This window comes from Choristoneura fumiferana, chromosome 18, assembly GCF_025370935.1.
Source record: "Choristoneura fumiferana chromosome 18, NRCan_CFum_1, whole genome shotgun sequence".
Taxonomy (NCBI): Eukaryota; Metazoa; Arthropoda; class Insecta; order Lepidoptera; family Tortricidae; genus Choristoneura; species Choristoneura fumiferana.
This window is the reverse complement of record NC_133489.1, coordinates 17,325,360-17,352,013: the sequence shown is the minus strand read 5'-3', so window position 1 is coordinate 17,352,013 and position 26,654 is coordinate 17,325,360. Positions and strand designations below refer to the sequence as shown.

The 26,654-nt window shown below is 37.0% G+C and overlaps 2 protein-coding genes across 3 annotated transcripts in view; one reads left to right on the top strand and one right to left on the bottom strand.

The window, feature by feature from the left end:
• LOC141438185 (protein rolling stone-like) overlaps nt 1-963 on the bottom strand; it is a 57,587-nt gene extending 56,624 nt beyond the window's left edge. Inside the window, exon 1 of one of the 2 annotated variants that reach the window (XM_074101935.1) lies at nt 886-963. The gene's annotated coding sequence lies outside the window, so the exon portion shown is untranslated. The remainder of the gene's footprint in view (nt 1-885) is intronic. The other variant, XM_074101934.1, reaches the window with a different exon arrangement.
• On the top strand, nt 369-25,820 carry Ca-Ma2d (Ca[2+] channel Muscle-specific alpha2/delta subunit). The gene is made up of 19 exons (XM_074101931.1): nt 369-954; nt 4,763-4,844; nt 9,197-9,307; nt 9,628-9,904; nt 11,361-11,884; nt 12,629-12,854; nt 13,090-13,226; nt 14,083-14,121; nt 15,117-15,254; nt 15,765-15,839; nt 17,521-17,702; nt 20,033-20,236; nt 20,729-20,880; nt 21,432-21,711; nt 21,983-22,280; nt 22,759-22,995; nt 23,079-23,178; nt 23,257-23,654; nt 24,078-25,820. Exons 1-19 carry the CDS (start codon nt 887-889, stop codon nt 24,195-24,197), a joined length of 3,648 nt encoding a protein of 1,215 aa, XP_073958032.1. The 5' UTR covers nt 369-886; the 3' UTR covers nt 24,198-25,820.
• Nucleotides 25,821-26,654: the final 834 nt, after the last annotated feature.

Sequence of the window (26,654 nt, the reverse complement as noted above, 5' to 3'; positions counted from 1 at the left end):
TTGTTTATGATGGCGACTGTACAAGCTTCATAGCTGTTACAAATAACTGTTTCAAAATCTCTACCAGCTCTCGGACTAATACTTCAGTCCAAATGGATAGACGCAACAAGTACAATAAACATTTCACTCAAATTTACAGACATTGTACACAATCCGAGGCCAGCCATCTGCTAATGCCTTCCCTTACGTGTATCGAATAAAAAACAGGAAAGTGTATAGAGACGAATGGATATTGACGGCAATCAGAACCGCAAGAGTCGATCATCCGGCAATGAGAGAGCTTAAACAAGAGAGGCGAGCGGACAGGCGGCGCGAGGTTGCCCGACCTAGTTCGTGGTCGCTCGATGCCGCCCGCCGCCCGCGCGCCCGGACCAGAATAGACGCAGCACGTGCGTCCGCCGCGACACACGCGCCGCGCCCGGTCACCGGCCGCCTCCGCTCCGCACCGGCGTCAATAACACCCGAAACCTACCAAACTAACATAAGCAACCGCGTTGTGATCCTCTGTGAAACTGAACCGCGAGCAACCGCCAACAAGTGCCGGTGCAAGCTCCCATTTGTCAGCGATAAAGTTGTGTTGTAAACTATTAATAACCTCGTGTTGGGGGAAATATTCGGTGACTGTTTTACCGCGCGCGTGTCGCTATTGTAATCGTGCTCGTTATCTCGTACCGGTGAAAGCTTTCAACATATTAGTGGCTATATTTTCATTGTGAATATTTGAAACTTTGAATGATGTATTTTAGAGTTTAGCTGTAGAATAATTAAAAAATGTATGTTGTGATGGTAACGTTTAGCCTTATAGGAGAAAGAAAAACAAAGTAGAGTAACAAAGTGCCTTATAGTGAAGTAGCGCGCCCCTGGAGGTGCGCCGGAGTGACTCACCATGCGGCTCGCGCTTTGCGCGCTGCTGCTGCTGCTGCCGGCGCCGGCGCCGGCCTGGCGGTCCGATACGTAAGGAAGTGCACCTCTAACTACTCACTCTTTACACTTTTTGTAACACAAACTAGGTTACCTATTTTAAACCCGTTCAGTTGGAGGTTAAGACTAGAATCTTTCAAGAATAGAATTTTTTGCCAGATGTTCTTTGGAGATCTGAAAACAAATAGCATCATGCATCGTTCAGCTACTTCCGCCATGTTCGTATCGCGTAAAAACCTAATTAGTTATGCACTTTTTGAAAATTCGGGGTAGCTTTCATTAAATATACACATCTGATTCTTATTCATTCGGAGTTTTGACCTTCCCTCTGTACTGTGCGTCCTTGTGTACGTTGAATATTATAGTGGCTTGCGTTGCGTGACTATATAACTATCACATATGGTCTGGTTGTAGGATTTTGTAAATAACAGTCCTTTAATTAAAATACGGAACCTCGCAAATAATACGGCTGTCGTTAAACAATGCTGGTAATTTCGCTATTGATATTCAACCAATTTATACTGCCGCATTTCTGCTGTATGCCGCGTTGCCCTGCAATGATAAATAATAATAAAATAAAGTTCGTTTAGTTTATTGCATTTAGAGAACTCGCAAACTAATTGTTCCTAATTATCATAAGTAGTCATCATTTCAGTAGCCAAAATATTTAATAACAATGGAGTATTAGCTAAGTACTACCAATGGACCTAGGATCCATTATTGGGAATCTAATATAATTATCTTTGGGTGAATTTCGTAAAATACTTAATAATGTCTATAGGCGCCCACTCAAAAAATATACAAGGACATAATATAGGATTACGTTGAAAGCCAAATTAACTTCTTGTCATACATCGTAGAACATCTTTGTAGTGTCGTTCTTATTGCCTGTGAATCAGAAGCGCTACCTAAATCTTTTTAGATATATCCCACAGGTATTCCGCTTTTTCCGCTGCGTAATGCCCGTAGATAAGATCAGATAAGATACAGTATAGATACAAGTTCAAGGGTAAGGCCAATAATCGATGTTTCACATCCAAATGGTAGGATGGTGATACTTCATTTATCAGATGTTAATCCATTCCATCCATCAATCTTTATTACCATTTTATAAATCGATGAAAAAATAAAGCAGAAGTTGGGAAACTTTGGAAACTAACAACTGCGCTGAGTGTTAATATTACGGTGATTTTAGTGAAAGTTACAACTAACGGACTTTTTGCAATTTTCAGCAATAATAGACTTATTATCTATGTCGTTTAAATGCCTAAGTAAAAGTTGTTTGAAGTTGTATTATTATAAATAAGTAGATAGAATGAGTGAAATTGTCTTTGGACATTAAACATCAAGTAATTGGAATCGTTATAGAAATTTCTTTCACGTATCTATTACTAAGTACTACAGTATCAAAAAAAATGTTTAAGAAGTGAGCACAAAGGTTCGGTATTACAATTCAATCTTGGCTGGGTTTAGATCGACGTGTGGATGTGGGTTTTCACCTATGTGTTTGATAAATTCGACATATCTTCGCTCTGCCTCAATAACAGCGCGCCCTAACTTTGATGGTCACTGTAGACTGTATCTCTATGGGGTGTAAATTAATGAAATAAAACAACTTTTTAATAATAACGTAAAATTAAACACGCAGCGCCAACGCAGCGCAGACAAGGACTATGACAGGACTCACGTTATTCTTTTGTTTCCTTTCTGCGCTGCTTGCTTTAAAATTGTATTAGTGGCCAATTCCTAGACAGTGTAGGTATACAAAATTTTTAATAAACTTTGTACATGCGTCTTCTACAGTAACCATATGGATGTTAACAGTTACTTTAGATGACGCATGTACAACGCATGCAAGTCCGTCTACGCGCTACGGCGTAGCGGTGCTACGACTCTACAGCCTGCTTTGCGCATTGCCAAAGAAAGTAAGTAAATGTATTGTAAGATCAAACTGATTTCAATATGAACAAATAAGTCAAAGGTGCTTCATCTAGTGATAAAAATAACGGATATATATATCCTGTAACAGGGACAATAAATTAAAATAGGTAGGTATAGGTATTTGACCTTAATAGTAAAAGTGACCAAATAGCTGAATCGGTATAGAAATATCTTTAGTTTTTTCTAACAAAGCTAATTGTACCAGTTTGGGATGTATCTACTCTAATTTCACACAAAAAAGGAAACGCAAAACGCCCCATAGGCCACCAAATGACGGTGAAATTTAGCCTGAACGGTTATTTTCTCTATATTTTGGAACTAAGCTCTAAGGAATTAAAATGCTAATTTTTGGAAATCCTATTATTTAAAGGAAATAGTATTCGTAATAGTATTCGTAACTTGAAAAGCAGTGAGACGATTTTTATAAAACTTCAATGTTTATAAATTGATAGATGTTAGTAGGTCGATGTTGACTTTCTGATATATACATGGTCATACATAAGTATCTGAGGAGGTTATTATTATCCATATCATACTTACTACCACCGCATCTCGTTGCGGTGTTCGGAGTGACGAAATTCGGCGTCATTGCCACGAGAGTTAAAATGAATGATTACACACACAGCTTCAAAAAGAACTAATGGCACAAAAGCAGAATAAATAAATAAAAATAAATAAAAATGTATTTATTTATCAACTCACAAAGGACCACATTAGATAAATTTTCACAAAAGATATTTGTATAAAAAATAGTAGATAGGTATGACTAATTGTTAGTTATTATATGTGTCTATACCTGTCGCGCGCGCGTGTGTGTGTGTGTGTGTGTGTGTGTGTGTGTGTGTGTGTGTTTGAATGAAATGAATGAGTAAATGTCAAAATCCTGCTGCCATTACACGGCTCGTAGATTACACGGCATGTTGTTGTAGCTGTGTGTGTAATCATTCACTCCAACTCTCGTGGCACTACCTATACCTACTCGTATTGTACCGACGCGCGCGTTGCACCCTCGCACGGAGGTGCGGGTGTATCATACCATGCGTTTTTTTTTATAGGTACAAGTTTCTACAGTCAAAGTTAAAAACCGGAACACCATATGTCGCTCCAATGGCGGAGCAGTGTGATAACCGCATATTTATCATATTTACTTAGTTATTAATATAAAGTTAATGTGGAAAAAAAGCTTCCTATTATTAATAATGTACCTTTTACTCTAAGGACCTGTTTCATCACGCATTGATTAATTTTATGTGACAGATAAATTTGATGTCGTCTATGTTTGTTTTGTCCAAATAAACAGAGGTGGCATTAAGTACATTTAGCTGTCACATACAAATTATCAATGAGTGGCGAAACAGCGGGTAAATGTGTTGTGTTAAGTAAGAATGTATAACAACCTACCAAAGCCTATTAAAGAAGTCAACTCTTTTAACATCTTTAAAAATACACTAAAGGTTCATATTATCAATAACATACCTGTATCCTAAATCTGAATCCGTCCCTGGCGGTCTGTCGCCAGGCGCACGGTGTACGAGTACATTTTATTTAACTTTAACATCAATAACTAGATCTACCCGATATTAATATTAGTTCTGCTATTGGCGCAACAATTACCCACTTTAAAATTTATTGCGATATTTGTTTGTTTGTTACCTATATGCAAAGTAATACTCACGTTCGCTATGTACCTATATTTAAGGCATGATTATTTGTTTAGTCTCATTAAGTGAAATGTAAAATTTCTTTTGAGAAAATAAAATTCTTTAACCTGAATATAGACAGGGAGAGTTAAAATTCTTTAAAACTGCGGTACGTATTACTTGAACGCCCCTTGTATTTTGTTGTATTTTTTTAAATAAATCACGTAAAAATTCCAATTGTTTGTCAATTTACATTGCAGAGTGAAAGCCTGGAGCCGTGCTCTTGGCGAGGAGCTGTGGGGACTCAAGGTAGCCCTCACCAAATCTGATCAGATAAAAGCCGTAAGTACCTACATAGTAATTAATGAGAAACTTGATAATGGGAAACAATTTGTAATTTCTATAAAGTGCCTAATATACTCAGCGGCAAAAAAATTTGGCCCACTCTACATACAAAATTATCTGTTACTGCATAAATTTGTTGGCCAGATTTCTTGCCGCTCGGTACTACATTCCATTCCATTCTATGAAATAAAAATTTCTGTTATTTTCCTTTCCTTTTAAGACGAAGTAACATTTTTGAGTCATTTATATCATTATACCATGATGCGGAATGCCTTAAGCTAGTTAAGCTACACAATGGTATGTATAAGTAAATGAATAACAAGTGATTAATTTTGAGATGCCATCTTTTGCCTTAAGAGTGCAGTAATTTAGATCGGGTAGAGCTGACCTGAACAGCCATAATGTGTATGATCTACCCGATCTAAATTACTAACATTAGTAGCTATTTTAGTCGATATGAGAAAAATACTTATATAGCATCGTATTACTTTAATGCCATAAGTCAAAACAAATCATGAAAATTTTAATATATGTTTAGTGTTTAGACTAGCCTGTTGCCTGCGACTCCGTTTATCGCTATCCTCTTTGTCCCTCCCCGGGACTCAAACTATTTGTATACCGAATTTCATTTAAATCTGTTCAGCGGTTATTAGACGTGATGAGGTAACAAACAAACAAATAGACTAACAAAATAATATAAGTGAGATACCTACTTCGCCGCAAAGCTCATGTTTACCAAATATCATTCCATTAGAAGTACAACACTTCTAACAAAACTTAGTTCGTATGGAGGCATGAGCTCACACTATGGCGACTCTTAATCATATTAAGAAACTTACATCATAAATTTTCATTTGTGTCTAGTTAATGCATACGTTTATGTTTAATCTTGCACTGATATTAGGTACTCATAATATTAGTATAACTCAATCGGAACTCGAATGAGGTACTTATTTTCGTGAGCTGGAATGACTGAAGGAAATCTATTTAAATCGAAATTAGAACCAGCAGTTCAATCGAAATTTCGGTATTTATCTAACCAAATTCCTATGCAAATTTTCAAACATTACAAAGCTGATTTCATTAACGTTTGTAGGTACGTAAAATAACATCGTCAAAGAACCGTGAGCAACTTTGTACGGAACGGAAAGTGGAGCGAAAACCAACAGAGCTGAGATTTATGTAATTAAGTAAATAGAATTTTAAATAACAAGCATAATGTTTCCAGCACGACGTTTCCAGAATCCAAAAAAAACGGCCAAGAGCGTGTCGGACACGCCCAAAATAGGGTTCCGTAGCCATTACGAAAAAAATAAGTAATATTTTTTTAAGGATTTCGTATTTTATACGGAATCTTCCAAGTTTAGGTATATTTTATACCTTAGGCTGCTATTTACTCATAAACTAATAATTCTTAGCCGTTATAGTTTTTCTTGAAAGTTTGATATACTTACTACCATCACGAATTTTTTTTTAATTTTCCACCCACCGGTTTAGATTTTAGAGGGGGGGACGCTCGATTTTAATGAAAATTTGCACTTATGATACTCCACACTATAGGGTTGGATGAGAAAAAAAAATCACCCCCACTACGTCTATGGGAGGTACCCTAAAAAAAATTTTTTTTTGGTTTTTTATTGTACCATTTTGTCGGCATAGTATATATATACATATATCCGTGCAAAATTACAGCTTTCTAGCATTGATAGCCCCTGAGCAAAGCCGCGGACGGACGGACAAACAGACATACAGACAGACAGACAAACAGACAGACATGGCGAAACTATAAAGGTTCCGTTTTTGGGCTCCGGAACCCTAAAAACTGTAAGCTCCAGTCGAATTCAGAAGCATCATTTGCTGTGTCGTTAAAGACAATTAAGTACAGCGACCCGGAAAATCAAAGGGAAAATCAACCGAATACGAGGCAATGACATGGAAAAGATACTTTCTATCATAACCTGACCTTCTTCACCCGCAAATGTAATCCCAAGCTGTGGCACTGAAGTGAATTGATACTACGTACAGTCAAGTGCAAAAATAAGTATCTATTAGAACCAGTCAAAAATATTTATTATGTTACTACGGCCTTATTGCGTCGGAATAAGAGTCTGTGGTACTTATTTTTGAAACTTTGAATAAGTTCATATTTTTATACTTGACTGTACATGACTTCAATCGTAAATACAACCCTAAGCACCATTATATAAAACATATATTGACGGTCATTTGACATGATATCCAAACCACTTATATTATAAATGCGAAAGTTGTTTGTCGCATTATCATGTCTAATACAGCTGAATTGATTTTGATGAAATTCGGTATATTGAGTTTGAGTTTCGGGACGGACATAGGATAGTTATTATCCTATACCTAGCTCCAGCAGGATAGTGACAAACGAACTCTACGCGGAAGGATAACAGCTAGTGATACAATATAAATAAACTTTATTGAGTACTTACCACAAATCAGTAGAATAGGTATTAAGTAGATGTACCTATATACCTACTTAGTAACAAATATGCCTTTAAAGTGCCTTCTTTCTATAGATACTTGACTGAACAATACGCGTTAACTTTGTAACTTTTGAATATTTTACATATTACTTAAGATTTTGCATAGGCGTAGGTGAAAATATAATTTTAATGCTAACTAAGAACCCCTTGACTATGTTGTGATCAATATTTGTGTATGTAGATACATTATGTAACTCTAAGTAAGCACCAACAGTAATCAGCAAATAAGTTGTATTGTAAAACTCTTTATTGTACAACATAAAAACACATGAAAATAACAGAACACGGGATAATAAGATGTAAAAAGGCGAACTTATCCGTTAAAGGGATTTCTTCTTCTTTTTTGTCTACATGGACGACGAACCATAAGTCAGGCTTTTACCCTCCCTCTATCTATAGTATATGTAGATGACAGTCTTGAATGTTGCATTTTGTATTATAAACACATACACAACACAAACATCACGCCTGTATTCTAAAATGGGGTAGGCAGAGCACACGTAACGTAACCGCGTCGGAGCCACTTTTAGCAGTTTTAGGTTTGACAAAAACGGTACAATATTGACAGGTTGCTAGCCTGTCGCCTACTAAGGTATACCTTAACCTATATCCTTTGTCGCCTCTTACGACATCCACAGAAGAAATGGAGAGGTGTATAATTCTAACCCGACACCACACAGCTTTTTATATTATTTGCTGTAATAATGTTATGTACCGACTGACTGTACCATTCTGGAGTGAAGTTAGAGAAAATCGATAACCTTCAGGCATATGCGTGACTAACTACCGTTTTGATCAGTTACTGTCTGTTTTTTTTACCCTGTGGTGTTGATACAGAACCAACAGTTCATAGTTCAGCATAAGGTTGTTTTTAAAACTACATAATTACGCAAGATGCGAGGTTCAGAGAGTAACCGAGAGCTTTCCGCTTAGTCAATTTGCTGCTCTCTGTCCGTAACCTACAACTGAAGCAAGAAAGTTAGTTTAATTTATACAAATGACATAGATTACATTCATCAAACATTTTTTTCCCAATTTCCCGTTAAATTTGATAATAAACTGACTGCGTGATAAATTTTATTTAAATTTATTCAGTTATCATTGCTCGAGATATCTTATATTATGTACCTACTTACTAAAAATACTTACTTAAATGCTCAACTAGTCGGTTAGGTATAGGTGCTTTCGAAATATTCATATTTTTTCCTTAAAACAGAAACGTTAACCTTTCGAATAAAGTTATGGATGTTGAATTTCGATAAAGTTCAGTCTCTGATTAGTTTTGAGATACCTATAGGCACACTATCTAGCAACAAAAAACAATCCTAAAAAAAATTCATAAACAAACAAGTTCTTTTAAGAATAAGTTTCTGTTAAAAAAAACATTTTTAGTAGGTACAAGCGTCGCTTTTTGCTAACTGCAATTTTTGTAATTGCATTGTCATCCAAATCCAAATTTCAAGTCGATGCCGTTAACCGGTGAGAAGTTTCGTCCAGCGGAGACGATCCTGGCTAGACCACCAGGTTGTCACTACCAGATTATTGTATTGTCACCTGATTTACATAAGTAGGTATGCCAAATTTCAAATCAATCCAACCACTGGAACTGGAAGTGGGTCAAATTCAACTTGCAAGATTTGACCCGCATACATTCATTGCAAGTAATCAGCGACGATTTTTAATAGGTAAACTTTGTTAGTAGGTACTTTATTTTATTAAAAAATTAGGTACAATGAATTATTATTGACAGAAATTGGCTAGAAATAATAGATAACTCGTACTTAAAATTAAGTTAATTATCATGCTAAAAATGTACCTGCTGTTTTGTTTCAGAAATACAAAGAAATGAACGCAAGTGTAAAAAGAAAAAACGGAAGACAAATATTAGATTCTTCATTAGAATCTGTTGCGACAATGCTTACAAAAAAAATCAACGCCGTTAAGGTAAGAATCATATATCATAAATACGCTTAAATTACAGTTAAACAAATAAAATTTTAGCTTGAGGCTGTGTGAAGAATGCGTTGCGAATAATGTGTTTTCATGAACTAATTGAAAACGCTATATTTATCCTCGCTCAGCGCATCTCTAGTGGAAACATATCAGCGGAGCAAAGATAGGTAAATGAAGCGTTTCTATTGGTTCATGACAAACACATTCCTCGCAACGCACACATCTCTGGTGGAAACGCAGCTTTAAATCTTTCGTTGTTATAATGCTGCGATATTGCAGCTGCTATAAATATCATGTTAATCTAATTGCAGTGTATCCACGCAACGGCTAAGCAGTTAGTACGTGAGTTCCAACTGAACAATGAGACAGTGGATGCGAACTTTACGTATTGCTCCGCAAAGTATTCCAACTTCACATACGAAGACGGCTCTGATCTAAAGAGAGATAGCGACAAACTCCCAAATTTTGTAAAAAAGGAACAATTGCACTACCTGCCGAGCAATCTCGAAAGGGACTCTCACTTCTACAACATAAGCGTTAATACGAACATTAGCTGTGTGCATGTCCCCACCAATATTTACTTCTTAGGCAAGTAACTATAAATCGAAACACTTTATCTTTATACATATATCTTAGAAACTCCCCTATTTTACGAGCGCTGCACTGTCTGAATGCACTTCTTGTACCTGCATCTGACTGGGATGTGTTAGCAAGTAGTTGGGGTTGGTGAAGACAGAGTGCTGTGGCGCGCCATGGAAGAGGCCTATGTCCAGCAGTGGACTGCTGTAGGCTGATGATGGGTAATTGTGTGCCGTAAATGCATGAGATTTTGTAAAAAGATGGATATCCGGGCTTCGTCTGTGGTGTCCTAGGTCTATGTATCTTTCTGTTATGCTGTGTAATCTAAATTTGTTGTTACTTTGTGCCATTTGCTGAAATTTATAGTGCTTTCGTTGTTAACTGTTATGCTATGAAATTATTTGGGAATAAATAAATAAATCTTATTAAGAAAAATATGGAGTCCCAAATGTTTTTATGAATAGTGAAATTATCACTTTTAATTTTTATTTATATACTTTTACACCCACCAATTTTGGTTATTTTATGTATGTATTTATAAACTAATATTCTATAACATATATTTTTTCAATAACTTTCACTTGGATCAACAGGGCAAAAATACCGTGTGTAGGTACGTGAATATGAACAGATATGATATTCGGGAATCCATATTTATTGACCACCTAACCACCACGTACGAATTTGAATTTAGAACGTCACAAATTGTTAAAGGCGATCGATTATAATTATGGGAATTTCTCCACTAATTGTGAAATCGTTATCCTTGGCTTTTTTTGGAAAAACATTTTGAGATACGCCAGAAAAAAAAATCTGTCTTTAAAACAACCATGTTTTTAAACTTGTCTAATATTATACCAAAAATAAACTACCTATTTCATTTCAATTTTTCAAACACTCCAAAAACAGTCCCCAACCCAGAATTTTATAGGTATCAGATTATATTAGCCATGTGGTATAATTTAGCAAGATTTCTCTATTAAATTTAAAAAGATGATTACCCCATCGATGAAGTAGTATTTCAATGAATATGCATGTTTTTTTCTTTTTTAATAAAACAGTGTCCCAAGAGTACAAAATCAGTACCCTGTTGCTTGACTATGATTATCTTATATAAAAATAATTGATAAGATTGACACTTGTGCATACATTTATTTAGATATAAACAACACGGTAGTTATGACGCTGATTTTTACTGTTCTATTCATCATAATTTGAAGAGAAACTTAGCAGGGGATTGTTAAAACTTTCCAATTAGTGCAGAAATACCCTTATATCATTATTGGCTGTATGCGGTTGAGTTGTAGCCTAGGCAGAGCGACATACATAGTTGGCATCCGAGAGTTGCTCTTTGTCATTGCCCAAGGTTGGCCGTTTAGGAGATCGTTACCGAATTAGTCATGATCTCCTAGTATTAATATAAGCTATGGCCTGAAATTTCTAACAATCATAATTTATTTTGTAGAAACAGAGGCACAAAACGCTATTGTGTGGTCAAAAGGCCTTAACGACATCTTCACAAGGAATTATCAAGCCGACCCATCTCTAGCGTGGCAATACTTCGGAACCGCGAACGGCATCCTTCGCTTCTACCCCGGGATGCCGTGGAACATGAAGGAGACCGACATTTATGATTGCCGCGTACAGTCCTGGTACATCGAGGCCGCTACTTGCTCCAAAGACATCATTGTACTCTTCGATGTATCCGGTTCAATGACCGGTTTCAAGAACTACGTTGCTAGAACCACCCTAAAGTCGCTATTGGACACCTTATCAAACAATGATTACGTAAATGTGTATGCCTTCAAAAATGACACTCACCTAGTGATGAACTGTTCCGAAGGACTAGTGCAAGCGACAAAAGAAAATATTGGAACTATATTACATACTCTTACTCCAACGGATGGTGGGAAAAAGCACAAGATTCTGTTAGAAGGCAACGCCAACCTTACTAAGGCTTATATAAAAGCGTTTGAAATGTTAAAAGTGGTGAGTCGAGCAATTTTTGATAAAAACCCTAATTAATAGAGTAGAGTTAAAGTGCGCTCATGGGTGTGGTCAATTAACGCAATGGATGTTTGTGCGGCATTGAAATGCTTTCGCTACCTATCTTGTTCTAAATCCATACTAATATTATAAATGCGAAAGTGTGTTTGTACGTTCATCCGTATTTCACGTCGAAACGGAGCGACGGATCAACGTGATTTTTGGCATAAAGGTAGTTTATGAGCCAGAGAGTGACATAGGCTTCCTACTATCCCGAAAAAATGCACAAGTCACGAGGGAACGGCTCGCGATAACCGAATTCCACGCGGACGAAGCCGCGGGCAAAAGCTAGTTGTAAATTAAATCTTAGTTCTACCATGAGTCACATAATACATAGTATTAAGTACGAGTAAGTCAAAAATTAATAATGCTTTCACTTCTGCACACTCTTCTTTTCTGTCTTCCAATCCCTTTGCCTCATATACCTACCTACCTAACGTGTTTGCGAGCGTGACAGGGATAGTACAAGTATCACGGGTAATAAGCTCACCCGTGATTGGCTTAATCTACCTAAAAGACCCAGAGAAAAAAGGGGGGTGATTTTTGAAAAGGAAGCACTTCCATTTTCGCTAATTTAGGAGTTTTTAACAAATTACATTGTGGGCTTCATCTAAATTTGTTAAAGAACATCCGTGAAAATTTTAATATTTCTAGATCAAGTGGTTAACATTTGTTTTCGTACTGCAGAAAAGAGTTGAATCCAAATGCAACGTCTCCAGCCCCCTGGGCTGTAACCAGTTGGTGATGCTGATCACCGACTATGTGCCTGGAAACCTTTCGGAAGTCTTCGACGAGTACAATCGAGAAGTGGTCGATGGCAAGACCTACATACCCGTCAGAGTGTTTACTTATCTTATAGGAAAGGAGGTTACCAATGTCGCAGAAATAACATCAATGGCTTGTAACAATAGAGGTAAGTAAAGATGTACTCGTATTACATGAGCATGAATATTGAATACATGAGAGGTATTTTTCCACATTATACCAAAATTAGAACACATTGAAAAATCAGATAGGTGTAATTGGGGGAATTCAACGTCAATTTTGTCTTAAAATAAGTTTTGGTAAAAAAATATTTTTGATACAAGCATTTTTCTCTTTTTGTTGACTGTTGATATCAAATTTCAAGTCAACCTGTCACGCTGCAGGTTACCACGTGCACATTCACTCGGTGGAGGAGGTGCAGCAGCAGGTGCTGAAGTATATCAACGTGATCGCGCGCCCCATGATCCTGGACGGCAGCCCCCCGCCCCCCACATGGACTCACGCCAGTATCGACGCCACGGTAAGATAAACAGAAACAATTTTTGGTAAAAAATAATTTATCATACAAGCTTTTTTGCCGACTATATGGCTTTTTGGCATGATCATATAAAGTTGAATGTATAACACCTTCCCTGTCCGGGTGTCCTAATGTAGTCATGAAGCTTTTTATAGGAGTATAGGTTGACAACTTTAGACTGTCCCCAAAGTGAAAGCACACTTGGATGTGTCATTAATTCAGCCATTTTGTATGGGGACAGTGAACGTGATAATTGAACTAGAAGAATTTCTTTGTTCACCCGCGACCTTATGATAGCTAACCACCACCACAATACACTGACGCGTTTCGAACTCAACCATAGCTCATCTTTAGAGCAACACAACCGTATACCATACTAACCAGATGTTAGACTATTGTTTGTACGTCGCTGTATCGACGTCAATTTACTGTGGTGGTGGTGATAGATGGGTTTGTGTGATTTGTGTGTGTTTTTAAAGTGTGGAGGTGGAGGAACTGCAAAAACACGCATATCTTACTTAGCTATCATAAGGTCGCGGGTGAGCAAAGAAATTATTTTAGTTTATTGATATGGACCTCCGCAAAGTAACGCCTGATTCAATAAACGTGATAATCGACATTTCAAGTCAATGCCATTAAACGTTGAAGAGTCCCCTGTATAAATCTGCTTATCAATCAAAAATAATTTCAGTATTCTGTAAGAGTATTGTAATTTGGCTTGCGCTCAACTTGACGGGACTGTGCCCTCAAATATTGGAATATGGGGCATAGATCAGCAACCATTGTGGGATTCCGTGGTTGAAGCCTTTTCATATCTATCTATTATATTAATTATTATGTTTACTTTCAAATTTTACAGAGAACTAAAACATGGGGTGTCATCTCGGACATCTCTAAGGTAAGAATAGAGCTACTGTATTCGATCCAACTTTGAAACATTGATATACTTAAGGTACAATCTGTTTCCTCTCAGGTTAAAGGCTATACTATATTGGTCCACATTTCTAGCAGATCGTGAAACGCTACTGCGCTGCCGCTTGATTTTTGATTGAAGTTAATGAATGTTTTTGCAGGTGGTAGGACCTTGTGCAAGGTCCGCCCGGATTGCTACGACCATCTTGCTCGCTAATCCTGCCGTGAAGCAGCAGTGCTTGCACTGTTGTGTTTCGGCGTGGAGAGTAAGACAGCCGGTGAAATTACTGGCACTTGAGGTATCCCATCTTAGGCCTCTAGGTTGGCAACGCATCTGCAATACCACTGGTGTTGCAGATGTTTATGGGCGGTGGTGATCTCTTACCATCAGGAGACCCACTTGCTCGTTTTCCATCCAGTTGAATAAAAAAAAATGTTTCCATACATTTCCTACCACGAAAGAGTACCACGTCATAGATTATATGGGTATTCATTATTCATTGAAACTAAACTTACTATCTGCTTAAATATTCCGGATTCATGTTAAATTTGACGACGATGATGATGGCATTTAAAACTAATGGCGTGCAGCTCAGATTGGTAGGTAGCGCTAGTGTTGCTTCCTATTGCTGATGCTGGCGGCCCGCGCAAATACTGACGCTGCTTGCATTGGCGTATCTAGGGTAATTTTTCAGGGGCGGCCTGGCCTGGATTATTGTGTGAAGATACCTATCAGTATTATAAAATTTTCAATCGGTAGCCCAATATCCTGGGGTGAGCACTAGACCATACTGGGGTGGGGACGGCCCACCCGGGTCTCCCCTCTCTATATAGGCCTATGGCTGCTTGCCTGAGCTGCACGCCAATGTTTAAACACCTCGTATAGATAGCTATTTCATGTGCTTAGACACAGTTTTATTTTCAAATCACAAGTTCATTTCCAAGCTTTTGAAACTAGTTTATGTTCCCAAATCGTTTCAGCACGATGAGGACAAGTTGGTGACGTCGGTGGCGATTCCCGCGTTCGACTCCGAGTCCAACCAGGACGCCATCTTGATCGGCGTAGCGGGCACCGATGTACCCATCGACAGCATAGCGAAGCTTGGCCAGCCGCACCAGGTGACAATCATAGCCATACAAGGTGATTTTTAGTCACCAGCTAAAGTTTGTGCCATCGTTAAAAGAACGATATCAACCATTTTATAATTAAAATATCTACCTACCTGAAGTCGATTACCCCAAAGATGAGACCTTTGGAATAAGATAAGACATTTACAGATTGATTTCTAGATTCAAAATAATTGAAACCTAAACTTTCGTCGATTCATTTGATCCGTTTCGAAGAAAGTCATCGAGAGCTTATTTGTAAAGTTCCATTACTTACCATCTCATGTTGCTCTTATATATTTTTCTAAAATTCCTCAACTTCTTGGTTACCGCTGTCGGGGATTGACCTTTGGTAAAGTATCACAGCCACAATATTTCAAATATCTGCGATAATTTGGCAAAGCTTAATTAACACTGACATGTAAACAAGGTATAGTAATACCTCGTATAAAATGCGCTGGCGTGAATTGTGTTTTATGATAGACGGTTTTATCTAAGTTTCACTCTCTTTTCTAATTTTAGCTCGGCGTCAATGGATATTCATTTATCGTCAGTAACAACGGGTACTTGCTACTTCATCCACTGCTTAAAACCTCTGTAAGTATTTCGTCGAATCTATAAATATATAGTGTCTCACATTAAAAAAAAAACTATCTTTTTAAAAAAAAGAAAAAAAACATTTATTGCCACAAAACACATTAAATAAGATTTCATACAAAATAAAAGTGTATAATTGTGACAATGGGCGTCGGCGTCAGCATATGCTGCTGGCGCCGGCCACGAGGAGCGACGCCAAACAGCGCTGTTTTTCAGCCGACACCCCTCTCAGTATACTCCTACAGTACTGCCAGGTGCGGACTTAGTTAGGTTTAGTATATTAACAAAAAAAAAGTAATAATTATAACAATAAAACGGGCAAAAGTAAAATAAAAAAAATTAAGAGAAAAAAAAGGAATATAAAAATAAAAATAAAAGAGGATACATTTCGCCAGGATAACATCTGCGTCACTCATGTAATCCAGGACTGAGAGGTTCCCGATATGAGACCTTTACTGTTTTTGTAATTAAACTTCTTTTACCTGTCTTTTAAAGCTCAGTACTGAGGTACTAAGTCTAATTGGAGGTGGTAAATCGTTCCATACTTTCGAGGCCGCATATCTGAAACCGCCCCTAAAACCTACAGACTGGTACTATTAACTTCATTTCCACTTGAGACCTAGTCGTGAAATGATGCCCACCCTTATCCCTGTACCAAGACAATTTCTCCCTTAAATATATATACAACCCCCTCCCCCACTTAGTATGCTCACTGGAAGAGAGCATTTACAGATGCGATCGTGAAATTGGCGAGCGAGTTGTAGAGGAACCGAAATTAGTAAACAATTTTTAGTAGAAGTAGAATTTTCATTCCTTTTTTGGAAACATTATTTCAGTAAAATTGTTAACGTATTACGTAACGTATCACGTAATTGTTAACGTATTACGTAATTGGTAAATTGGTAACGTAAAGTAGAATTGAAACCACGGCCATGCTCACGTTTTCTTAACATTAGATTAAATTTAATAGACCACTGCAAACACTTTATCAAAATTTTCTTATAAACATACTTACTTTTAACACAAGGTTATAAATTCGCCATGTCTGTCTGTCTTTCTGTCCGTCCGCGGCTTTGCTCAGGGACTATTAATGTTAGAAAGCTGTAATTTTGCACGGATATATTATATGTAAACTATGCCGACAAAATGGTACAATAAAAAAATCTAAATAAAATTTTTTTAGGGTACCTCCCATAGACGTAAAGGGGGGGTGGTTTTTATTTTTCTCATCTAACCCTATAGTGTGGGTTATCGTTGGATGGGTCTTTAAAACCATTAGGGGTTTGCTAAGCCGATTTTTCGATTCAGTGATATGTTTGCGAAATATTCCACTTTCCCCCCTCTAAAATCTAAACCGGAAAAATTTGAAAAAGTTCAGGATGGTAGTAAATATTTGAAACTTTCTAGGAAAACTATAATGGCTAAGTTTGCTTGAGAATTATTAGTAGTTTAAGAGTAAATAGCAGCCTAGGTATAAAATATAGCTAAACTTGGAAGATTCCGTATAAAATACGAAAGCCTTAGAAAAATATTACTTAATTTTTTCGTAATGGCTACGGAACCCTATTTTGGGCGTGTCCGACACGCTCTTGGCCGTTTTATTACCTAAATATACTTTTTAACCCACCCGTGCATTTCACGTATCTAGACTTACTATGTATTCGAATTGTTCGTGTTCCAGATAAACGAAGAGCTACAAGTAAACTACAACAGCGTGGATTTCGTGGAGGTGGAACAGGTGGATGATGGAAAGGGTGCGCGTGAGCTCGGAGACAAGATCCTGGGTCTGCGGCAGAATCTCACCGACGGAGATGACGGGAATATGACAGACGTTGAAGTGCTATTTCACTACGACGATATGAGGTAACATCGCCATCGGTAGCTCAGAGGTTAAGGTTATGTTTGCGGCAGAACCTCACTAACAAAGAGGACCACATGACAGACGTTAAATTTCTCTTTTACTATGATGAAGACAAATCGTGCATAACATTGTGGCGGAAAAATGAGTTATCAGTATACAGTATATCAGTATACTATTAATTAGTAAAATATACCGTGTTTTTGATATCCGTTAACTTCGGCAGACGACTCAACTCATTGATATGAACTACCTTATAATTAAGTTTTACGCGAAAAAAAAAAAAAAAAAAAAAAAAATTTTTTTTTCTTGCATATTATTCTTTCTTCACATCCATTGTTAATTATTAAGAATAAGAATAGTTTATTTGTCAAACATAGGTACAGATGTAGAGATGATAAAATAAAAAAATATAGAACCCTGTATGTTTTGCCACATGGCGTACAAAATTACAGTTTTTTTTTTTAATAATTGCAGCTATTTAAATATACATATCAGTCAAAGAAAGAAAAAAACATTAAGAAAAATCAATATATGTATATATGTCTTATAAAAAATAATAATCAAAACACTAAAGAAACAAATTAAAAATAATCCAGCAAAATTCAAAATCATAACATTAAAACAATATTAATAATTATAAATTGACATCACTTAAAAATTCATTGACGCTATAATAACATTTATTTAGGAGTAACAATGTCATTTTTTTTTAAATTGCGCCAAATTCAGTTCTTTAAAAGAATCTGAAATTTTATTAAATATTTGAGGCGCCATTCCTAAGACACTTTTCCGCACCAACGCTGTTTTGCAAGTTTTCTTCCGCAATGTATGGTGATATTGAGAGCGAACAGCGAGCCGGCGTGTCTGTCAGTTTATTGAACAGGCTAGGATGAGAATGGACAAAGATAGCTACCTCCAAAATGTAAAGCGATGGAAAAGTAAGAATTTTATATTTAAAAAAAAGGAACACAACTTTCAGTCATTTTAAGATTATGTCTACATAGCCCTTATGCACCTTTTCTGAGCCTTGAACACTGTTTCCCTACAAGTCGAATTTCCCCAAAATGTTATTCCGTATCTTAGTGTTGACGCTACAAGTCCATGATAGGCGGTCAGCAGGGAATCTGTGTTTACGATATTTGCAAGTTTATTTAGCGCAAAAGCTGATTTACTCAGCTTTTTGCATACTTGATCTGCCTGAAATTTCCATGTGAGTTTACTGTCGATCATTACCCTACGAACTTTGTGACGTCAACCCTTTCTATAGTTTGTCCGGCATAATCAACATAAACGTCATTCACTTGTTTTCTTTGATAAAAATGCATTAAATTAGTTTTGGTCAAATTAATTATTCAATTATTATGATCAAGCCACGTAACAATTTTTCCTACTACATTTTTTATGTCGTGTTCATATTGAGTAAAATCTTATCATCAGCAAACATAATCATAGGGTGATATACTGCTTTTGTCAAATCATTTATGTATATCAAGAAAAGCAGAGGGCCAAGCACACTGCCCTGCGGAACACCGTATTTCACAAATTTAGTGTCAGATGTGTATATAATATCTCTTTTGGTTTTTGTACATACCCTAGATATCTTTGTATATTGTTGCCGATCAGTGAGATAAGACTCAATAAGCTTCCGAACCTGGCCCCTGATACCATAAAGGCCAAGCTTGTACAGAAGAATCTTGTGGTCCACATGGTCAACTGCCTTGGTCATATCGGTAAACAATGCACACACAGGTATACCATGATCAACACTGTCCATAACAATATTAATAAAATCAAAAACTGCTATATTAATTTTTTTTTATTCGACTGGATGGCAAACTAGCAAGTGCCATCATTTCTCCTAAAACCTTTTTGCTCCCCACAAAATAGGGTTTTTTATTTCAAAATAGTTGTTAACTCTTTTGTGTATTGCCATTTCAAAAACTTTTGAAAAAACGGGAATGATAGCTATCGGTCGATGATTATTTACATCTTCTTTGATACCTTTTTTGAATAAAGGTTTATTTTTTGTTATTTTTAAAGAACTTAGAAATACACCTGTAGAAATAGAAATATTGATTATGTGGTATCACTTACAAATTTTACTACTTTGGATGCAATGTTATCATAGCCTACACTATTTGTATTCTTTATTTGTATTCATTGTTGTAACTTGTATAACAAAAACATACTAAATATCGCTATTAAATAATGTACATGTAGGTATTTTTAGTCCATTTGTGTAAGAAATACCGAGATTTTTTTATAAAAACATAATAAATACCGAGAGCTTGTTTTGATGTGATCTTAAAGATGCTTGTTATAATTTTTGCAGAAGGATATCCCGCGTCAAGCACGACTATTATTTTCGTGGGTTGAACGAGACACCGTTCTCGATGGGAATCTCTTTGCCCAAAGGCTACGGAGACACTGAACTGATGCTCAAAGACAACCCCCTCGAAGCAACGCAAGGACAATCTCTCACAGGCATAAACGTGACAGACTATTTCAAATATAGCTACAGGGTGCATCCCGATTGGTAAGTTAAATGAGGTTCTAAAGAAAGAAAGAAAGGAAGAAAAAAAAATATATTCGTGACATTATTACACAAAATACTTAAAAGAAAACTAAAAAAAAATACGTTTCACGATCACGGGCACAAAATGGTCCTCTATCGTCAGGTTAGTTTGACAACTTTGACATTTGCGTCACGTTTGTGATTGGTTAAATTACAAAATGAGCCAATTACAAGCAAGATAGTAATGTCAAACGGACCTTTAGATACTAATGCCACCTAGCGATATTTCGCCTGTCAAGAAACTATTGACAGCACCATGAAACTAAGGGTTACAGACTAGCTTTATTTCTGCGGGTATACCTAATATTAAACAAAACGCGTGAGTACGCGCTCATTCCTGCGTTACAGTACAACGGTCGAAGAAAATAAAACAGCACCTGTACGCGCAAATAAAACGCTAGTCTGTAACCGCCCTAAAGAGTAAATACATAAATTAATCTTTGCTCCTGTCAGGGTGTATTGCAAGTACCATTACCTGGAGGGACACGAGTCAGACAATCCTGAAATCGAAATTTGGAAATTTTTAGTCAACATATCGAAAAATCTGACCGATATTTCGAAGAAGCAGTATACGAAGGAAGCTTCAGAAACATTTTCCGTAGAAAGTAAGTATTTCATTAGATTTCTACTACCAACTATTTTGTGCCAGAGGGTTTGACGGTGGGTGCCCATGAAATCGTATCGTTTCGTATGTTTAACGTCTTTATGTTTTACCTAATACATAAGTAATTTTAAACTGTTACGCTTCAAAAGTCGGTAATTGTTCATGTATTGGCAAAACTTAAAAGTATAGGTACTTAACAATTTTAAAAGCTCGGCCCGACTTATTCACGGGAAGTTCTAAACTTTTTTTTTTATTCGACTGGATGGCAAACGAGCAAGTGGGTCTCCTGATGGTAAGAGATCACCACCACACATAAACATCTGCGTTGCCAACCTAGAGGCCTAAGATGGGATACCTCAAGTGCCAGTAATTTCACCGGCTGTCTTACTCTCCACGCCGAAACACAACAGTGCAAGAACTGCTGCTTCACGGCAGGATTAGTGAGCAAGATGGTGGCAGCAATCTGGGCGGACCTTGCACAAGGTCCTACCACCTGCAAACTTACTTACTTAAACTTACTTAGTGAAAGTAATCAAACACTGTATATTCCAGCTCACTGCGGAGACGCTAAAACGAAACTTGGCAAAGACGATTACTACTGCAACGAGGATCTTGTAAAGCAGCTAGTGTTTGATGCCAAGCTCTCGGCGCCTTACTTCCAAGAGTGGACAGACCACACCGCGTACGAAGAAGAACTGGCTAAAAAATACAACGTCAGCGTGCGATTTATTATGACCTCCAGTGGACTCACGAGGTGGCATTACCTGTATGATGATGACAAGAATGAGCAAGTCAACGAGACTGGCTCACGGCTGAAGAATTTTGGTGGCAAGTGAGTTATTACAAAACATATCATTATATTTTTTTTAAATTTGTGTAAATGAATACCCACTACTTTCATTAGGTCTTTAAAAGTATAAAACGGCTGAAATCCAAATTTACATTTCTATGGTACGATGGAACCGATCAAACTAATTGAATCTTGGCTCATTTTAGAATATCGTACAGTAAAAGATAATGCTTTCAATTGTCAGGCAATGTGATTCAACGTACTAATAATTTTGATATTAGTTAAAGATACAAGAGCTACTTTGTTGTTACAGAGTATTGGGAGACCATTATTCAACTACAATAGAGGTAACTCCATATAAAGCAGCAGTCCTGCAAAGTACGATCAACCGCGAGTCTCTTGTGGTTGCCACTCCGCTCCCCGTCTTGGATACGACCATTGTCAACCCAACGCCCGTCATCCAGGACGGTGACATCACCATCACCGCTAGTTACGCCATTTTCTATAAAGACAGTAACATTGAGACTCCAGCGTCCGTCGTGGGATTTCAATTTTCATATTTACACTTCCGAGATAGATTTATGAAGATTATTGAGTCTGTGGATGATAAGGTAAGGTGTAAAAGTGAGCTAATCCTTATAACGTCTGATATTTAAAGAATATAATTGTTGATTGTCACACGGTTGTCATGAATGTAGGTGACTTTGGATGTAAGAAACATGATACATTTAGTAAGAGCGTCTTTCACAAAGATTAAAATACATTCATATCTACACCGGACCATATCACAGTTGCATGAAGCTTAAAGTGCTTACAACTGCCAAATATCTTAAAGGTTATAATTTGAAAGGGAACCCTACCAACCATTACTGAAAAACTTAAAAAATAATTACGTTCTATTATAATAAATGTATAGTATAGTGGTGCCGTTTCTTTATCTTTGTTTCAATCAAACGAAGAACGAATCGAACAAACGTTTCGAGGTCTTATAGATCTATGGTGCGTTTGTACTCAAGCTAGATGGTCAAATAACTATAGTCATCGTTATTAGAATTCAATTTGTTAAATTATTATTTTTCTACGTTCCAGTCTCTGTCATGCAACAACAAGGACTATGAATGTTATGTAATAGACAGTTCTGGCTACATAGTTCTGTCAATGGCAATGGAGGAAGTGGGCCAATTCTTCGGCATGGTCCAGCCTTATGTCTTAAAGTCCTTTATAGAAAAGAAGATATTCGAACATGTAGAGGTTTTCAATTATCAAGCCTTGTGCCCGTTATCAATACTTAAACAATCAGCTAACGACTCGTGGCTGCTAGATACGGTAGGCATTTAAAGACTTAAAAAAATAAAACAGATTGGGTACTTTGGTATTGTGCCTACACTATTTTAATTATTTGTTCGCAGCCCTGGAGTTTAATAAAGTGGTTTCTAACTGAACTGTTATTAATAGTATCAGATATCTACAGCTGGAATACATATACGCATGCAAATAGCATAGTCGAAGGTACGGTTACGTATTTTATGCAAAATATTCAAAATAATATTGTTACTTCTGACATTTTACCCATTTACCTTTACACAGATGCAGAACAAGGAACAACAAATGCGCCACCAAAGAACGAAAAGGCTCCACCTGGAGAAAAAACGTTTTCATGCGATCACTCGATTACATTGTACATATTGAACCAGACGCACTTTTTGAAGACTGTTGAGGCTTCACCAATCGTGTACGAAGAGAAATTCGGCAAGTGTCACCCTCCGTACTGGGCTTCCTATGTGAAGAACACAAATTTGCTGTTGGTGGTGGTGGAGAAGAACGACAATGCAATGTTTGATGATGATCAGAAGTGCCTGCCACCGCCGATGACGAATCCGGTGCCGACTAACGACTCGATTCAAAGCTCGGAACCTTGCCACAAATTGAATTTGGCGAAGCTGCCACGACGGAGGCTCGAAGGCTGTTTTACTTACCATGAAGGCGTAAGGAAATAGATTGGATTGATAATTTAATTATCCAATTTGCTTAGGCGGACTTGCACGGACTAGAGTTAACTATATAACTCCGCGTTGCTAAACCAGAGTTAAGTTGTGTTAAAATGTATGGAGGTGTCCTGTCATCCATAATATTTTAACCCTAGACCGTGTAAGTGGCCCTTAGTGTGCCAAATTACTGGCATCTTCCCAACCAGGTAGAAAACTTGTCATAACAAAGGATGACAGGATGTCTGTGGATCTGGTTGGCTACTACGACGAAATTCAAAAATCGAAGTTCGTATTTTACCGTCCTGCTGACGCTAATATTATGTAATACGAGAATGAGAGGAACGGTGCGTACGATACAAACTTCGCTTTTCGAATTTCGTAGTAGCCCCCCTGCTTTCACTTTTTTTTCTGGTGTTACAGGAGGCGAATCTTCCAAGGTCAGCTTGTGGGCGGGGCACCACGGCGGTGGCCGAGCCGCGTGCTGTGGCACTCACGACCCTGCTGGTTGCTGTGGCTTACAGATTATTACTGCACGGCTAGCTCAAGGAGCTTAAGCTCTCTTTTTGCCTTTGGATGAGAACGTCAAAGTTATATGCCAGCATCGCGCATCGATATCTCTAACTACGAAGCGGTATCGATCGATAGCTTATTGATTTTAGCAATAATATCACGCCATACCCCGCAGTGTGAAAAAGTCTTTGCTTATAGTAAAGGACGCACTACGTAGGCATCTATAGGTAACCTAACATATTAAAAGAATTAAGATTATCGCTTGCGTGCTGCTTTTATATCGGTTGGATGGATCGATGGAGTTTGTGTCGCTATGCGTAACAGATTTATAACCCAAAGAAACCCGAAAGCAAAGACACGAAGGAATTATTTGCAACCGTAATGGTGGCCATAAGCGACAAAGAAATCACCTATTAAAATACTAAACACACTGTGTAATGACTTGACTAACAGATGCTACTTTACACCTTAAAAAATCTTAAAAGCACAAATGCGATTTTTACCACGCACAAAAAAATAATTTTAGATACATACTTAAAAATTTAAGTCAAATTTACAGTCGTGTTGCGACATATCTATTACCTATTAGTATTAAAATGCACTACGGGGACATACATTAATATACATGGTGTTACAAAAATACTGTACTATAATTTGACCCAAATGACGACCAGATGGCCTGGTGGTTAGAGAACCTGACTACGAAGCTTGAGGTCCCGGGTTCGATTCCCGTGTCGGGGCAAATATTTATATGAAAATACGAATGTTTGTTCTCGGGTCTTGGGTGTTTAATATGTATATAAGTATGTATCTATCTATATAATATTTTATCCGTTGCTTAGTACCTATAACACAAGCTTTGCTAAGCTTACTTTGGGACTAGGTCAATTGGTGTGAATTGTCCCGTGATATTTATTAATTAATTTATTTATTTAAATAGGGAAGGGATGAAAATTTTAGAAACGCTTGAAACTTTTTTTATCGATAGGAATAACCTTCCTTATTAACAGAAAAATGACAGATTTTAAAGTAACATCAATTAATTTTAAAAATTTAAAGAGTTTTCTTTACCACCAAATTATGATAGTCCGGTCCGGGTTGTTCCATAGCCCAGAACAAAAAATAAAAAAAGAGAAGTCATGTGTCTTTGACTCATTCGTTTTGACAGGTGACACTCTTTACCGGTCCGGATAATACCAACATGGAAATACCGACTCTGTTTTTCATGTACGCGCCCATAGAAACCGACATGAGTTTCCGACATTATCCGGGCCGGTAAAGAATGTCACCTTTCAAAACGAACGAGTCAAAGACACACAAAAACTTTTTTGTTCTGGGCTATGGAACAATCCGTAACCGACCGGACTGTCGTAATTTGTAGGTAAAGAAAACTTTATTTTTTTAAAATTAATTGATACTACTTAAAAATCTGTTTTTTTTCTGTTAATTAGAAACTTAAATTTTTGTTATCGAATTTAAATTACATTGTATACGAGTATATAGCGTAGGTTTTTTTTAATACCATGTTATACTAGGTATATCTATCATCAAATTGGACAAAAGTAACTGTGCTAGCCTCTTGGTATATGGATCCCGGTACCAACCCTTTTGTACCTCTCTGTTACTTGTGCAATAAATGTTGTTTCATTATGATTTGTCTTTATTTTTCAACAATTCATCCCTAAATTTATCAGAATCTTCCGCATACCATGTTATAGAGAAGTTTTTACATACGATTAAACCCGCCGAATGAAATTGAACATCTTGCCTCTTTTGTTGATTTCTTAACCAATTTATCTACGACAAATATGGAAATTGCAGGCGAAGAGTCCAAAAACCCAATTAGATGAAATAACTTTACTTAAAATATAAAATAGTAGATTATTGTCGTGGCCTGGAAGTAGGCAATTGCTGGCTGAGTATGAGTAGGTATTAAACGGACGAGCTTGCGAGTCCGTTTAACTAATACGAAGCCAGCAATTGCTATTCCAGCCGAGACTAATATAAAGTTTTTCTCAAAAATGGTGAATAATTCTGAAATAGAATAAACTTTTTCTCAAAATATATTATAAAATTTAATTTTATTCCAATATTTTTCTTATGCTTTCCCGCCTTTTTTTATTAAAAATAAACTGCAGGTGTATTTTTCCACCGAAAACACCACAAGCTATTTCAGATCCAATAGAAAAAGCCCGGAGTTCCAACAAAATATCTGATACCGGCCATTAGACTTGGCTGTATACGACTTGTGCCAACATTTCCATGGCCTTTTTAACTTTAAAAAAAATGTGACTGATTGCAGGCGCGCTAATTCATTATTGTCGAGCTAGCGCGCCTGCAATCTTTTTAACTTTTTAATTTTTCGCTGACCATAAACTATGCACTTCACCTTCTGATATGTAAAGAATAATGACAACTTTTACGGACACTGCCGTAACAGCAATCCGTCTTTATTTTTTATTTGGTCTGAAAGGCAAAGGAATGAAA